At 40.9% G+C, this 17064-nt stretch overlaps 1 protein-coding gene and 1 pseudogene across 4 annotated transcripts; one reads left to right on the top strand and one right to left on the bottom strand.

The window, feature by feature from the left end:
• The first annotated feature begins 6537 nt into the window (after positions 1-6537).
• LOC146558284 (uncharacterized) lies at positions 6538-10435 on the top strand. Of its 4 annotated transcripts, XM_085246553.1 has the most exons (5): positions 6538-6786; positions 7554-7658; positions 8528-8554; positions 8646-8812; positions 9037-10435. In XM_085246553.1, exons 1-5 carry the CDS (start codon positions 6744-6746, stop codon positions 9043-9045), a joined length of 351 nt encoding a protein of 116 aa, XP_085102679.1. In that variant the 5' UTR covers positions 6538-6743; the 3' UTR covers positions 9046-10435. The 4 variants fall into 4 exon arrangements, 2 of the variants coding, with proteins under 2 accessions (XP_085102679.1, XP_085102678.1); XR_014888517.1 differs by lacking the exon at positions 9037-10435 and having other exon boundaries at positions 7554-8438; positions 8646-8755; XR_014888516.1 differs by lacking the exon at positions 9037-10435 and having other exon boundaries at positions 7554-8554; positions 8646-8765.
• Positions 10436-10498: 63 nt separating this feature from the next.
• LOC146558283 (uncharacterized) lies at positions 10499-12018 on the bottom strand (annotated as a pseudogene).
• Positions 12019-17064: the final 5046 nt, after the last annotated feature.

The raw sequence follows: 17064 nt of genomic DNA, 5'->3' as shown, positions 1-17064 counted from the left end.
TGTCTAGTTTTTGCTAGATTGAAAGCGGCCTCATCAACAAAAATATACTTGTGATGATTCACAGCAGCGTCCAGCTCCATCACCCTCTGTTACAGTAATTGCATGCCAGTTTAGTGTTGTACCTGAATATATTCTGAACGCAGTTGTTTCACCTGGACATTGTTCCTCTTAAAAGGAACTTACAAATGACCAGACAACAATCAGTCAAGTTGAAAATCCATGGACATAATGAATGATTCATTGATTAAACATTAAGATCGGTTGAATTAAATGACAGAAAAATGTATTACAGTTTTTTCCGATTGCTTAAGCACATTTTTTGTAACTATTGGCTAATTTTGCAAAACTCTTCACACAAATAAGAAAACCTGTCACCTAATAATCAAAAATTGTAGTTCTCTTGCAAAAGCAAACACAGCTAGATTAACTCTTCACACCTTCGTAAAAATGGTGTTTCCGTATCAAACAGTACACACAAGCCATCATCTACTAAGCACACAATGCGCCAACTGCACACTGATGGTATGAATACAAAACACATCTGGCTTTTGCTTTCTCTGTGCACAAGGTAGGCTATGTCAGTTTGAGCTCATACTTCTGTCATAGATCCATAAGCATAGAGGGATCCAAACTTCAAGTACTGGTGTTTATTCAAACACATCAAAACAAACACAAGTGTTCATTTCCAAGTATAGGATTATTTGCAATCGCCATAATGACTATATGGGTTACTTGGTCTGCAGTGAACATGCTTCCTCTGCCCCCAGCATCTGGTCATCTAGCAATTCTGTAAAGTAACAATTTCAGTATTTTTACATCAATGGTATTGGTGTGTTTCTCATTGGCATATGGCAGTGCTACAAATCTTTGTGCGAAGTGACTGTACTAACCGATTCTCATTTCAAGATGTCCTTATGGTACTTGCTACAGTGTAGCGGCTCGAGTTAGGCTGGACCCGTTGGCCAGCTACCCTCAGGGTCATTCCATAGTTGATTACATGGTCCACTATTGTAGCTCTACAATTCTATTTCTTACTCTTCCTACCCTTCCTCTCCCCCCCCCTCATCTTCCTCTCCCCCCTCCTCGTCTTCCTCTTGCTCCTCCTTGTCCTTGTCGTCCTCTTCATCCTACTTCTTCACCTCCACGTCCTCTTCCTCGGCCTCCTCTACTTCTCACTCTTTCTGCTCCCTCCATTGTACTCCGCACACACAGCTTACCTGTATTATAGTGCTTAGGCTGATTGCAAAGTGAACTAATTATCTAAGAAAGTTTTCACATGTGAAAGTGTGCCAGACAGTTGGCAAATTAGTGTTAATGATAGCCATACATGTGTATACTTTGCTAGGAGTGTGTTGGAAATTTGGTAATTGAGTGTTGTGCAGTGAATTGTGCCTACAGTTTTGCAAAGTGTGTGTTACAAAATTGCAAACTGAGTGCAAAGCAGTTTTTGTGCTTTTAGTTTTGCACACTCAGTGAGTGGTTTTGCTATAAGTCTGAATAGTTTTAGAGATTGTGCTACAGGAATCACAGTTAGGGTTTAAGCATTCAGAAAAAACTGTAAACTGAATGATAAGAGATGCAAATCAAAAATTTTATAGTGACAACATTATGAAAGGCAGTAACTGTGAACGAAACATTTATTTAGATGAAACACTTATTTTGTGTAGTGAAAATGATATTTTGTCATTATGTGTATTGTACTAACACAATTGAAAATATGCTGAAATGTTTGAAAAAGGTGCACTTTTGATGATCTGTTGTGATATAAGTACTAAGAGTTTTGAAAATGTACCAGTTGCTTGTGAAAACTGCGCCAAACCAATTAAAAAAACTGTATTCGTGGTTTTGGTGTAGCGTAGCGTAGGAAACTTCAGGATCTGCCTACGCAGTGAAGACGAGAAGATACATGGACAACAATGATGAGATGATGATGATGATGATGATGATGATGATTATTATTATTGTTGTAGCTTATAATAGAAGGTGATCACATGTGGGGTATGAAATGCTTTTTGTTTCAGTCTTTGTGACAGTGGAACTGAATCAGCCTGTTAGAGAAAATGGCCAGATGTGGATGCCCAGATACTTGTACCTCCTCCACCACATCAACATACTCCATATATTTATTATCTTCCGCTTATCTTTACCAGGGTCACAGAGGAGCTGGAGCCTATCCCAGCTATCATAGGGCGAGAGGAGGGGTACAACCCAGAGAGGTCGCCAGTCTTTCGCAGGGGAAACAGAGACAAACAGAGACAAACAGACAATACAGTTTTTGCCCGTTGCTTGAACACTATAAACCCATGCTTAGACTAAAGTAACACAACGTGAAGCTGTTGTTACCATACCTCAAACACATGTACCCCTACCTTAAACAAAAGCGCTGCTTTGCACCCCAGTACCAATTATGCAACACACCTACTCCCTCATGCAACACACATGGTCCTGCATGCTACACTCTATTTCATACATAAGACACTTCGCTCACAAAATGAAATCTCAGGGTGCCATTCGGAAAACACATGTATCCAAAATACAAAACACATCGGGTAATTGCAACCACTCAAATACACACCTGAAGGCACCTACTTGCAAAACCGAACACCAATTAGCCAACTACAAAAAGCCCTCAGCGTAGCCATTCCAAGAACTTTGCAAGCATGGATGGAGGGAGAGCAAGAGGATATTTACCCCGGTGCCTAGCGGGAGAGGACATTGCTTGCGATGTTGATGAGGTCCTGTGGCCAGACCCCAACAGACGGCGGGATCCATGAGCCCACTTATGCACAATTGTCATGGTTTTTTGTGTTTACAGTATAGTGTTTTTTCTATTGCAGTACTATTGTGTTGTTGTTGTTTTATTTGCTGTACCTGTATTCATGGTACTGCAATGTACAGTATTGAGTAGGTCTATTTGCGTTTATGGTTGTTTGGAAATGTGTCTCCTGTAAATGTGCCTTCTGAATAAACAATGGGAATCAAGGACTGCAGTGTTTTATGTACAGCAGACTAGTGTGTTCCCCCTGATCTGTGAGTGTTTGCATATGGTGCAGGTATGTGTCATTTTGTCAACAGAGTTACATTTTGACAAAGGAATGTTAGGTTTTGACAGCAGAGTTTAGGTTTTGGGAGTAGAGTTCCAATTTGGCACAGATGTGAATAGTATATTTCCCAGTGTTGTGTCATGTGTACTTGTGTGTACAGTTTTGGCACAGCGAGCGGGGTTTTGCAAAATGTGTTCAAGCAGTGGGCAAAAACTGTAATATAAGTAAAATCACATCAAACATTTACTTAAATATTTCAAGTGTGAAAGTAGAATATTGTTTCTCATGTTTACATCAGATGAGAAACATGAAAAACTTTTGTGCTTTTACTTTTTCATTTATTCAGGTGACACAAAAACAACAAAGAATCCAGCCAGAAAAACTGAAATAAGCACAAAATCAGAAACAACCCCAACAATGAAGAGTCCTTCAAAAGCAGGACTGAAGATTAAGCTGGTTGCATAAATATCTGTTTATTTTAAATTTATTTGAGCTTTTGAAATGATATGCAAATGAAAACTCACTTTAACTTTGTATATAAATACTTTTAAATACAAATCATATCACAGAAATTTGCACATTTATTAATAAAATGCTGTTACATTTTTAAAAGAAAGGAATTTACACGGAACAGAAAACTGCAACCAAATAATTTTAATAATCACATTTTTTGTGTTTGACAGATTTTTTGTTTCTTTGAGGTTCATTGTTGTCTCTGTGGGATTAGCAGCGCTTTTAATAACTGCTGCAACAGTCAATATAAGGACAAGACATAAAGGTACATTTAAGATTGAATGATTTTGAATTTTAAAACAAAACTGAAATTGACTTTCTTCTCTCATTTTAGGGAACAAAACTCAGATGGATGAAACCACAGTAAGTACAAATCTCAATAATCCTAAGGTTGTTATTCTGATCTTGTTATTTGATATTGTCATTGACCCATAACTGTGGATGATGATGTAGAAGTGTCTTTGGATAATGGGATTAAATAAACATGAACCAGCTGTCCCTCTCTGAGGGAGTGTTAACAAAAACAAAACTGCCTTCACAGAGACAGTTTTCATCCAGATATAACTGGACTGTGTCTGTTTTCCAGGGACTGAGTTTAAACCCTGCAGAGACTCAGTCTGCTCCTCAAACCAGCTGGGACTCGGTGTGATCACACACTTCACCCAGAGTTTAGACTACTTGTCAAAGTGTGCTCTGTAAATACAAATGTGTGTGACTCACTGTGAGAGCAGACGAGAGATAAGAAAGTTGGACAATGCAAAAATGTGTTTTAGTGCAACTGCAATTTTGTATTTACAGCTCACTTGTTTCAAAATTCCATTTTTTGAATAAATTGTTTGGATGATTGATGTTTGTTCTTTTTAAATAGCCTCATATTTAAATTTGTTTATTGATCTGAAACTTTCACATGTGAAAAACATACAAAAAAAGGAAATAAGGAAGAAGCCAAAGACTTTTTCACTCCACTGTAAATCAAGTAGTTGTAATCTTGAAGGAAGATTTCATGAATGCTGTTTCAGGGTGAAGAGAGTGTCCGTCATTATCACGAGTTTGAAGCTGGAAATCAAATGGATTATGTTGAAAGTTGTCAGTTTGTCGGCCCCGAAGGAAAAGACTATTTGTGGAGTAAGATGGATAAAGATGGAAATGTGCTAAACAGTGAAAAGAGTGTGTTGGGAAGATGGAACGAGTACTCTGAGGACCTGATGAATGTAAAAAATGAGAGAAAGAGGAGGATGAATGGTCAGTTAAAAGTGTCCAATGTTGGGGAAGTCCTGACGTGAAGGGAGCTTAGGAGCAGTTACAGCAAAGGCAGCATTAATCTGTTTATCAAACATTAGATTAGAGTAAAAAAAAACACTCCTAGGTTCCTTGCAAAGGTTTTTATTATTATTATTATGAATTCCTAAAGGGCCAAAGTCACAGCGGTCACAGGGACCAAACACAATCACCTCTGTTTTCTGTTCATTTAGGTTAAGGAAGTTAAAAGCCATCCATGCCATCCTCAACATCCTCCAAACAATCTAGCAAACCCTTCAGACGACTCACAGATTCACGTTTCAGTGGCAGGTAAATCTGTGAGTTGTCTGCATAGCAATGGAATGAGATCCCATGTTTTTCAAAAAATTGAACCCATGGGGAGCATATAAATAGAAAAGAGAACTGGACCAAGATTGGACTCCTTGAGGACCCCACAAGAAAGTGAGGCTTCTGAGGACGATGTTTCCCCCAATCTAACAGAAAAACTTTGGTTGGACAGGTAAGATTTAAACCACTCCAAAGCAGTCCCTTTGATTCTGACACAGTGCTCAAGCCGAGCGATAAGAATCCCATCAAATGCAGCACTGAGGTCTAACAGTATTAAAATGGCAAAATCTCCCAAGTCAGAAAAGTTAAAAGGTCATTAAAAACTTTTACAAGAGCAGTTTCAGTGTTGTGGTGCGTTTTTAAAACCAGACTGAAATACTTCACTAATGCCATTTTTATCTAGAAAGGTCTGGAGCTGAAGAAGGACAACTTTCTTTAGGAATGTCTGGACTGACAACCAAACATATCAAGCTTCTGTGTTTGAGCCAGAGACTGCACTTGTGGGTGAACAATACAAACATTTTATATTTCTTATATCAGTAATGTAACTTGCAACAAAACGTTCTGGGAAGCTTAAACTTAGTTTCAGAATAATTAAATCTGAAACTTTGTTTTATTGAAAAGGTTAATAAAGTTTGAAATTGTATCAAAAATAAAACAAATTATTAAATAACACCGGCTACAATATTGGTAACATATGTGTGTTGTTCAACAGAACTTTTTCCCAGGCTTTTGTTTATATGCTCAGTCGAAAACCACTTTAACATAATTTTCAGCATAATTACTATTTTTTGTGACTATTCAGTACTTGAGTATAATTTATTGAATTATTTAGTAATAAATATGAAGTAAAAAGTTTTGATCACAAATGGGATTTTTCCAAAACTAAGCTTGCTTAATAGTTCTGAACTGTTACTGTAAAGTTTATAATAAAGTCATAATAACCTGATATTTAGAATCTCAATATATCATTTCCTTTATGCTTATATGTTGTCAAACAATGGCAGTAAGAAACATAGTGTTAAAATAGCTCTATATAGCATTATCTAATCTTGAGAAGAGGTCAAAGGTCAGTTATGGGGTCTTGCTATATGCTATGAGACAAACATAGCACAGTTGTAAGTATCATAGTTTCTAGGCTCTAAGGCTTTGTCAGTTTAATAGTGAGCTTTACAAGATTGATTTTCGTGCTAAAAGCTGGCACAGAACTAAGTTCGCTTATGACCACTAGAGCTGGAAACAACCTCAAGCAATCCTAAGGCTAATCAGCACGGCTAGCATTGTTAAATGTTGTCATTGCTAACATATAGCTGTTTAACAGCATAGTGAGTAGCGAGAACGCTAAGTTATTGTTAGCTTTTAAAAGAAAAATGTTGGCAACCGTAACCATGGCCTGCGGAGGGTATATAAATGCTGCACAAGGTTCCATTCGTCCCTTTACACTTGCTATTGGACTTGTTTTGACCTGCTCCAACCTCAGCCTGTGGAAAGTTAAGTTTTCGGAAAATATTTACTGAAAGCGGATTTGACTTGCTCGCCACAACAAGTACTTCATCTTTGGATTGTTTGTACTTGTTTTTCATACAGCAAAGCCTGAAGATGGCTCGTCGTGGACTCGACAGCCCCCTGGACTTCGCTGCAGGTACTTTTAACATTTCTTCAGTTATTTTAAGAGCTACTAAATGACTGTAATAATTTAATAAGTTCCAGTGTGAATATCAAGTTTTAATGTTATCAAAATATGCTTATTCCAAGATTTTCCCCCGTAAATTGTTTGTATGCTTTAAATTTTCCGGGAGAGGTGTAGAAATTATTAACGACTGGTGTATGAATTTGAAAAAAAAGGTGTTACTTTGATTTGAAGGCTTCAAATTTGACACTTTTTTAATGATTTGGTTAAAAATAGCTTAACGGACTAAAATTTGTAAAATGCCCCAAAATCAGTCTCTGTGGTAACAGCATCTTCAGCATGTCATGACGTCAGAACACACAGGTGTAAACACACCAGATCCCGGTCCCTTCCTAACATCCTGTTCTTCTTGGATCAAAGGCTTTATTGAAATAAACTATAACTTTTCCCCTGCTACAAAACATGATAATAAAAAATAACAAAAATAAATGAATATAAAAAAGAATATGAAAACAGTAATCATAGTACAGTAGTAATAATGGTATCCTTATGTTATGCCACTACTATATCTTATTATATAGCAGTTAATGATGTGAACTTAGTTGACTTAGCTGTTTTTTGCTTGCATGAACAAGTAGAAGTGTCATTCAGTCTGACATAAATGTAGCCTAAAATGCTTTTCTCTCATCGTCTGCTCAAACTAACAGATGTAGCTCTGTTCCTTTAGCACTTGATGTTTATTACATTCTTAATGTTATTTTAAACTTGTTTCCTCACAGGTCGTCTCGACTACGTGGTTGAGCGTCCTGCAGAAGAAGGCCTTCCAGAGGTCATCAGGATCCTGGATGACTCTGATACCGAGCGTGTCAGTGAAGGTGAGTATGGTGAGTATATCCCTCTCCCATCCTCACCCTCTTCTCCTGAAGCACAGGATCCTGATGACAGTGAAGAGGAAGGTGAGTACCCTCCCTACATACCTGAGGACGTCGAAGAGGTGAGTGAAGACACTGACAATTCCTCTGACTGGAACAACTCAGAAGAGTGGGCCGATTGGCCTAGTGACGACTCGGGGTATGACACCATGGATGAGAGAGCTGATTCCCCTCTCATCCAGGAGCTCCCTCCAGAGCCGTTTTGGCACGATTGGCAACATCCTATTGCTCCAGGTGCTGCCCCGTTCGCCATGCCGCCTTTCGGCCAGGCCAACGCCCCACTCTTCCCGGTTGGTGATCCTTTAGCTTCTCCTGCTTCCTCTGCTCCTCCCTCAGCTGCTTCCTCTCCTGCTCCCTTAGCTGCTTCCTCCCCTGCTCCCTCAGCTCCTTCCTCTCCTGCTCCTTCTTCCGCTACTCTCTCAGCTTCTCCTTCAACCTCAGCTCTCACCTCCTCAGCAAAGAGAAGCGGAGACGACACCTGCACTGATGAGGTAAGTGCAAAGAGGTGCAAGGTAAGTGATGACACGTTTTATGGCCCTTCAACATCCTCGGGTTCTGTTGGTGTCAGACGCTTCTGGGAAAGGCCTTTTAACCTTTCACTTGATGACAGCGACTCTGACTAGATTATGTTAGAACTTGTTTTTAAGCTTTAAATGTTTAAGTTGGCCTTTGCAGTGTTTGTAAATGACTAACATTTTTTTCTCAAGCTCTAGCTCACCATGCAGGACAAAGGTAAGTCCGTACTTAATGTCAACACAAATAAGTAGAAAAGGTTTAAAATGATGTCGTGAACTGACTGTAGTCTCTTGTTTTTACATAAGGTATAGCCTGTGGCTCAGGGATCAGAGGTAAGGTAAAAACACATAACAGAAGAAAAGTAAAGTGAACAACTCTGTGATCTGTGAATTCATGCTTTTCTCTTTGTCTTTTTGTCTTCAGGTGCTTTACACTTGTCCTCTCCCAGCATTCAGCACTTCAGACACTCAACGCCCAGGACGGAGCTAACACAGAGAGATACTCCACCCAGAAGACAGCCTTACCCCAACCCGATGAGAAGGATGGATGACCAAATGACAAACTGGAGAGTGGTGCTGTGTTCCAGCTATGTAAGTTATCACCTCACATTGGCTACAAACTGTCTTGAAGACTAAATCCTTCCAATAGCTGGTGTAAATCATCGTCCTACAGTACTGTAGGTTTAAGTTTAGTTATAGTTATTGTGTGTATATGTTGAGTTTAAAATTGCATTTTAACAACATGCTGCAGCTACCAACAATGGAAATGCTGTTTTGTGTTAAAATGACGTCTTTCTCGTGTTATTGCTTTGCAGGGCAGCTGAGAGTGGACAGAGCTGCACAGAGGACCAAAGATCCACTCTCAGCACTTCATACCTGACTGGCCACAGCACCACCCCTCTTCACCCAGGGTGAGGAGGGCCCTGACCCCACCTGCACAGAGGGAGTTGTGAACATGCACTTCTGTGTCGGTGGGTTTAGGAGCCTCCTCACACTCACACGGATGAAGACTGTCACTGGAAGATGTCTCCATTGCATCAGCAGGACGTAAGCATTTGTATAATATTACAGTTTGTGATGTTTTATACATGTTTTTATTGCTTCACTTCAAACTAGGAGATATAAAATAAACCAGTTTTCATAATATTTTCTGTGTATTTAGTTGTTTTCTTAATAAGTTATTTGGAACATCATTGCAACCTGTCAGCTTTTTATTGGGGATTTATAAAGTTGCTGGTGGCTCAAGTGTGTACAGTGGGGTGTTGTTTTTGTCACATGGTAAAAGTGACCTCATAGGGAGCAAAAAGAACAACTGAACAATTTGGGGATTCACAGACTTTGGTAATCATTAAAAGATGAAGAAAAATAGTTTTATGTGATCAGTTTTAAGTAGTGAGCAGCAATTTAATCAAATGCTGGGATGAAATGGGACAAAAGGGTCATGTGACAGCCACATTAGTTCCCTTCCCTCGTTTAACAATGTGTAAGCAGACTGCTTTAACCTGCAATTTACTGCATGTTATTAGGCTGCATGGTACAACCACAGTCTGCTAACCACCTGTGGTGAGCGAAGGTTTTGAGGCATTGTTCGAACTACTGATGAAGCTTTATCAATGCTTGTTAAGTTTCCCAACCACATTTCATCCCGATGGTCCAAGGCTTACATCTTTATGCTCACAAACGTGCTTCTGTAATTAACCAGTAACAAATGTATTACTTTAAGTTACAGTGTGAGGGGCACTGATGAACATAAATTAGATTTAACTTGATTATGTGTTTAGGTCAAGAGACACAGACCTTCATCTGTAAGAGGCTTTTCTTAAATGTCTGATCACGATGTTTGTGTTTGTCTGCAGCATCACTGCAGCAGAGAGGGTATAACACAAGGCCACAGTCACGTGGTATTCTGTCCTGCTATTAAGTGAATAAAATACTGAAACTCTGGCAGTAGACTGGAGTGAGGCAAAGAGTATGTAAAGGGACAATAAGAGGAAATGATGGGAGAAAAAAAAAAAAAAACATACATGTCTGAGAAACAAAGGAAGAAGAAAAATAAAAAAAATGGTGGAAAAAAGGATTAGAGCCTAAATTCTAAAGCTGCAGCTTTGCATGCTGGCAGCTCCAAGATCTCACTGACATGTAATCATAGACTGAATAAACATAGGCCAGTGTGATGTCATTGATTTGTAGACTTTAATTTGTAACAAAGGGCAACCTCTGGGTACACACGACACAACACTGGGAAATATACCATTCACATCTGTGCCAAATTGAAACTCTCAAAACCTAAACTCTGCTGTCAAAACCTAACATTCCTTTGTCAAAATGTAACTGTTGACAAAATGACACATACTTGCATCATATGCAAACACTTACAGATCAGGGGGAGCACAATAGTCTACTTTATATAAAACACTGCAGTCTTTCATTGTTTATTCAGAAGGCATATTTTCAGGAGACACATTTTCAAACAACCAAAACAACAAATAGGCCTACTCAGTATTGTACATTGCAGTACCATGAGAATGGGTGAATGACTGAATGTAGTGTAAAGCACTTTGGGGTCTTTAGGGACTGAGTAAAGCGCTATACAAATGCAGGCCATTTACCATGAATTCAGAGAAAGCAAAAAAAACAAAAAACACCATAATACAGTAATAGAAAAAACACCATACTGTAAACACAAAAAATCATGACAATTGTGCATACGTGGGCTCATGGATCCCGCCGTCTGTTGGGGTCTGGCCACAGGACCTCATCGACATCGCAAGCAATGTCTTCTCTCGCTAGGCACCGGGGAAAATATCCTCTTGCATGTCGAAACCATCCATGGATTGCTGTCACCTGAATGTCGCCGCAGGCCTGTTCCATTGCCTGCAGAAGAGGCATGCGGGCATGTGGTTGGCGGTCATATACACGCCATCTCCAAGCCGAAAAAAATTCCTGTATAGGGTTTAAAAATGGTGAGTAAGGGGCAAGTATACCACTTCAAGTTGGTTGTGGTTGGAGAACCAGGCCTGGACCAGAGCAGCCTGATGGAAACAAACCTGGGCTGATCTGGTCTGTTCTGTACAACTATGTTATGGAGAGCATCTAGAAATGTGAGTATATGTTGGCTGTTGTATGGACCTAGTTTTGCATGATGATGCAGAAGCCCTCAAAGGCTTATGGCGGCACACAATGTGACATTTCCCCTGCGCTGCCCTGGGACGTGCACAATTGCCTTTGACCAATGACATTACGACCCCGTCGTCTTGTTTTGCACAGGTCGAATCCAGCTTCATCAATGAAAATGAATTCATGAGGCTGTGCAACTCCATCCATGGCCAAGAGAACATATTACTGTACTACAGTGCTACACATACAGAACCCCATCACACAGGTACCTGTGTAGCTCTCAGAATGGATCCATGTGGTACTGATATGGTACATATTCAGCTGCTACTGGATTTCACCAATACTGTATTGTACATGTAAAGGACAGTTACACTTACCCGTACATATTCAGCTCAAAGTCCTTTGACCCTGTCACTGTTCCTCTCAAATGGGACTCTGTAGAGCTGCTTCATGGTGATGCTGTGTTTTCCCAAGATGCGTCTGATGGTGGTGATGCTCACATGGTTTATGCTGTTGAACACTTGCCTGTCTGCAAGTATTTGCTTTCGTAGCTGGTGGAGACGGATGGCATTGTCTGCCCTCACTAGGTCCACAACGGCAAGTTCCTGCTGTTGTGTGAACAGGCGTTGGCGTCCTCCCCCAGAAGGTCTTCGAGTCAGTCTAGAGAAATACAACCACATATTGTCATCGCTTTGCTTATTTTTCTTACAGTACTTTACTGTATATACTGTATCATCCACTGTACTTCAATATAAGTAATCATGCTATGTTTCACAGAAACTACCACTTTGGCTGCAAAAGGAGCCTTAGCACCCTGCAATACCCTGTATACTTGATATGGTAATGGTATATACTGTAGAACAGTGCTATAAAAACCATCTGAGTGGAGTAGAAGGTAGAGAGGTGAAGACAGACCTGTTTTCTAGTCGGAATGTTCTTATTACAGATGCCACTGTGAAGCAGCTTAGATGTGGGTGGACTCTCTGCCCAGCTTCCCTCATAGTCAGGCCATGGTTGATGACATGGTCCACCAAAGTTGCTCTTATATCATCAGAAATATGGGTCCGTGCATGGCCTCTTCGACTTCGACCTCGACCTCCTCCTCCTCCTCCTCCTCCTCCTCCTCCTCCTCATCATCATCATCCTCCTCCTCCTCCTCTTGCTCTCCCTCCATCCATGCTTGCAAAGTTCTTGAATTGGCTAAACTGAGGGCTTTTTGTAGTTGGCTAATTGGTGTTCAGTTTTACAAGTAAGTGCCTTCAGGTGTGTATTTGAGTGGTTGCAATTATCCGATGTGTTTTGTATTTTGGATACATGTGTTTTCCAAATGGCACCCTGAAATTTCATTTTGTGAACAAAGTGTCTTATGTATGAAATAGAGTGTAGCATGCAGGACCATGTGTGTTGCATAAAGGAGTAAGTGTGTTGCATAATTGCAACTAGGGTGCAAAGCAGCGCTTTTGTTTAAGGTAGGGGTACATGTGTTTGAGGTATGGTAACAAAAGCTTCAAGTTGTGTTACTTTAGTCTAAGCATGGGTTTGTAGTGTTCAAGCAACGGGCAAAAACTGTAATATCTCAAAAAGTATGAAAGGTATGACCACCAATAGATACAGCTGGCATTAGCACAGGGAGCAGAACAGATTCAAGTTTAAATGGTGGAAATCGGCTGAAAACGGAGGGAGTAGTTAACCAGCAAAGGTCGGAGCAACTAGAATAAGGTAGAATAAAGTTTAAAGAGAAACAGGATCTCAATAGTGTGAATTCACACAATAAACAGAGGAGACAGTTTTCTGGTTGTATGAATCTCAAACATACTGGTTCCAGTCTGAGTACATATACTGGGTAAGTGACCTGGAAACTTACTGGAAGGTGACTCTAACGCATAATAGGTGGAGCAACATGTGAAACCACAGCCCCTAAATGTTTGTTTACACTGTCTTCTTGAAATATCTACTTGTGTGATTGTGTCTTAAAAATGTTCTGTGTCTTTAAAACAGAGAAACCTCTGCTTTTATATGAACTTTTCAGACGACTAAAAAGGACGATAACTAAAAGGTGTTTCTCGTAGTTCTGTCAGTCTGTGATAAATATCTTATAAAAATCATTGATGTGTCACAGCTGTGGCTGTCAAAAATGATCTTAAATAAATACAATGAACTTTGCAAATTCTTCTTTAAGCTGACTGTCCAGAGATAAGCTATCAAACCTGTGATCGATCAATATGCCAGATCTACAAGTTTTTTAACTGAAGGAAAAAAGTGTGTGACTGAGGAAAGTTAGTTTTGCAAAACACCCCAAAAACACATTTTCAAGAAAATGATAAAAGGAATCTTGAGTCTATGTAAACCTGTTTAGAGCAGATGGTTTACTTTATTTTTACAAACATATAAACTTCATAGAAAAAGTAAGGAAACTTATATTTGGACAATCAGTTCTTTGCTGTCGCACTTCTTGGCAAAAAATCTTATGCTACTGGAAAGTGTTGGGTCTGCGCTTCCACAGGCCCCGCTGCTTTAGAGACTTATTCCCGTTAATGAAACAAGACGAACAGCTCAACCGGTTTTTCACATGCTAGCAAGGGAAGGATCTCAGAGCAGCCCCTCTGCCCTCGGTGTCAGACCACTACGAAGAACCATCACGCCACAGCAGCCTTTTATTTCTGTGACACACAGTTTACACAAACACCCATTATAAAAAAAAACCTGTGGTTATAAAAGATAAGGCACTTTCATGTATACTTTCAGTTATCTCCTAAAAGCAGGAAAAGTTGATTTCAATCAATAAGAGACCCTCTGACTGAACTGTGCTTTATTTTAGGTCCCCTTCAGATATGCGATAACATGCTAAATGAAATATAACTCTCCAAATGATGCTATAATTGACTCTTGCACACAGGATGTAGGGAAGAAAAGTATTTAAACTTCAGTTTCACGTGGTTATTGCTTCAAGAACGTAAAATATGATTTTGTGAGTTTGAAAACACATAACATTGTGTGCTAAAATCCTTCAATTCAGAGCCTGGAGACATGCTTACAGCTGAGTTTTACTAAAGACATTGCCCATATTAGGAAAGAGACATGTGTTTGGCTTCACTGATTATGTAATTTTCTGGCCCTCTTTCAATGTGACAAATCAAATACAGTCCACTCCAGAGCTGCAGACATTTCACAACTCAGAAACCACAACCGAAAAAAAATGTGCTTGATTTATTTATGCACTTTGTAAAAGACATGATCCACTTTGTCTGACTTTCATTATCTGTATCATTATTATATTATATGTAAACAAGGAAAGCTTTCCCCTCATAGACATAGAAGTACTCCTGATAATTTTATCACAGCTGTGGTAATGTAAGCCACAGCTGGCCAAACAACATGCTAACATGTGAAAAGGAGAATCCACGTCTTCATACACTGAACAAAAATATAAACGCAACACTTTTGTTTTTGCTCCTATTCCCCATGGGATGGACGTAGAGACCTAAAATTCATTCCAGATACACAATATAACCATCCCTCCCAAACAGTGGTCACAAATCAGTCCAAATGTGTGGTAGTGGGCACATCTGCTATATTGAGATAATCCATCCCACCTCACAGGTGTGCCACATCAGGATGCTGATCTGACATCATGAGTAGTGCACAGGTGTACCTCAGACTGCCCACAACAAAAGGCCACCCTGGAATGTGCAGTTTTGTCTCACAGCAAAATGCCACAGATGCCACAAGCAATGAGGGAGCGTGCAATTGGCATGCTGACAGCAGGAATGTCAACCAGATCTGTCGCCCGTGCATTGAATGTTCATTTCTCAACCATAAGCCGTCTCCACAGGCGTTTCAGAGAATATGGCAGCACATCCAACCGGCCTCACAACCGCAGACCTCGTGTAACCACACCAGCCCAGGACCTCCACATCCAGCAGGTTCACCTCGAAGATCGTCTGAGACCAGCCACCCAGACAGCTGCTGGAACAATTGGTTTGCACAACCAAACAATTTCTGCACAAACTGTCAGAAACCGTCTCAGGGACGCTCAACTGCATGCCCGTCGTCCTCATCGGGGTCTTGACCTGACTCCAGCTCATCGCCGTAGCAGACTTGTGTGGGCAAATGCTCACATTCGATGGCGTCTGGCACGTTGGAGAGGTGTGCGCTTCACGGATGAATCATGGTTCACATTGTTCAGGGCAGATGGCAGCTGAGAATGTCCCAGTTCTTGCATGGCCAGCATACTCACCGGACATGTCACCCATTGAGCATGTTCGGGATGTGCTTGACCGGCGTATACGACAGCGTGTACCAGTTCCCACGAATATCCAACAACCTCGCACAGCCATTGAAGTGGAGTGGACCAACATTCCACAGGCCACAATTGACAATCTGATAGACTCCATGCGACGATGTGTTGCACTGCATGAGGCAAATGGTGGTCACACCAGATACTGACCGGTTCTGGGTCCCCAGACCCCCAATAGTGCAAAAAACTGCACATTCCAGGGTGGCCTTTTGTTGTGGGCAGTCTGAGGTACACCTGTGCACTACTCATGATGTCAGATCAGCATCCTGATGTGGCACACCTGCGAGGTGGGGTGGATTATCTCAATATAGCAGATGTGCCCACTACCACACATTTGGACTGATTTGTGACCACTGTTTGGGAGGGATGGTTATATTGTGTATCTGGAATGAATTTTAGGTCTCTACGTCCATCCCATGGGGAATGGGAGCAGTAACAAAGGTGTTGCGTTTATATTTTTGTTGCGTGTATATAAATTAAAGTTGAAAATAAAATAACTGTACAACAAAATACACAATACATAATATAGAACTATATAAGAATGTATGAAGAAATCTAAATATAAATAAATATATACACAATAACAGCAGCTGTACAAGTATTAACCGGAAATGAAGAATATAGTGACCAGTGTTGTGCAAAACCAAAGTCCAGAAAGTCCAGTGTGTGTGTAAGAACCACATGTGTGGGTCAGTACTGTGTGGTGGTGTGATTGAGAGACCGTATCGCCTGCGGGAAGAAGCTCCTCCTCAGTCTCTCTGTGTTGGTCTTCAGGGAGCAGAATCGCTTTCCTGACCTCAACAGAGAGAACAGTCTGTTGTTGGGATGGCTGAGGTCCTTCACCATCTTCCTGGCCTTGGTCCAGCACCGCCTGCTGTAGATTGAGTGCAGGTCAGGGAGCTCGGAGCGGATGGTGCGCTCAGCTGACCGCACAACCCTCTGTAGAGCTCGTCTGTCCTGCATGGTGCTGTTCCCGAACCAGGTTAAGATGTTTCCCGCCAGGATGCTCTCTATGGTGCACGAGTAAAAGTTCCTGAGCACCTTGGAGGGCAGTTGGAAGTCTCTCAAGCGTCTGAGGTGGTAGAGACGCTGTCGGGCCTTTTTCACCACGGTGTTGATGTGACAGGACCATGACAGGTCCTGCGTGATGTGAACTCCGAGGTATTTGAAGCTGTCCACTCTCTCCACTGGGCACTCGTTGATGACGGGGGTCTGGTAGTTCCTCTCCTGCTTAGTGCTGAAGTCCACTATCAGCTCCTTTGTCTTACTGACGTTTAGAAGGAGGTTGTTCCTCTGGCACCAGTTCTCCAGATTCCTAATCTCCTTCAGGTAGGCCGTCTCGTTGTTATCAGAGATCAGGCCCACCACGACGGTGTCGTCAGCAAACTTGATGATGGTGGTGGAGCTGGTAGTGGCCACACAGTCATAT

Source organism: Mchenga conophoros, linkage group LG15 (assembly GCF_057382185.1).
Source record: "Mchenga conophoros isolate Kocher_MC1m ecotype Shallow Benthic linkage group LG15, M_conophoros_male_GT1.1, whole genome shotgun sequence".
Classification (NCBI taxonomy): domain Eukaryota; kingdom Metazoa; phylum Chordata; class Actinopteri; order Cichliformes; family Cichlidae; genus Mchenga; species Mchenga conophoros.
This window is presented reverse-complemented; position numbering and strand designations above follow the sequence as displayed.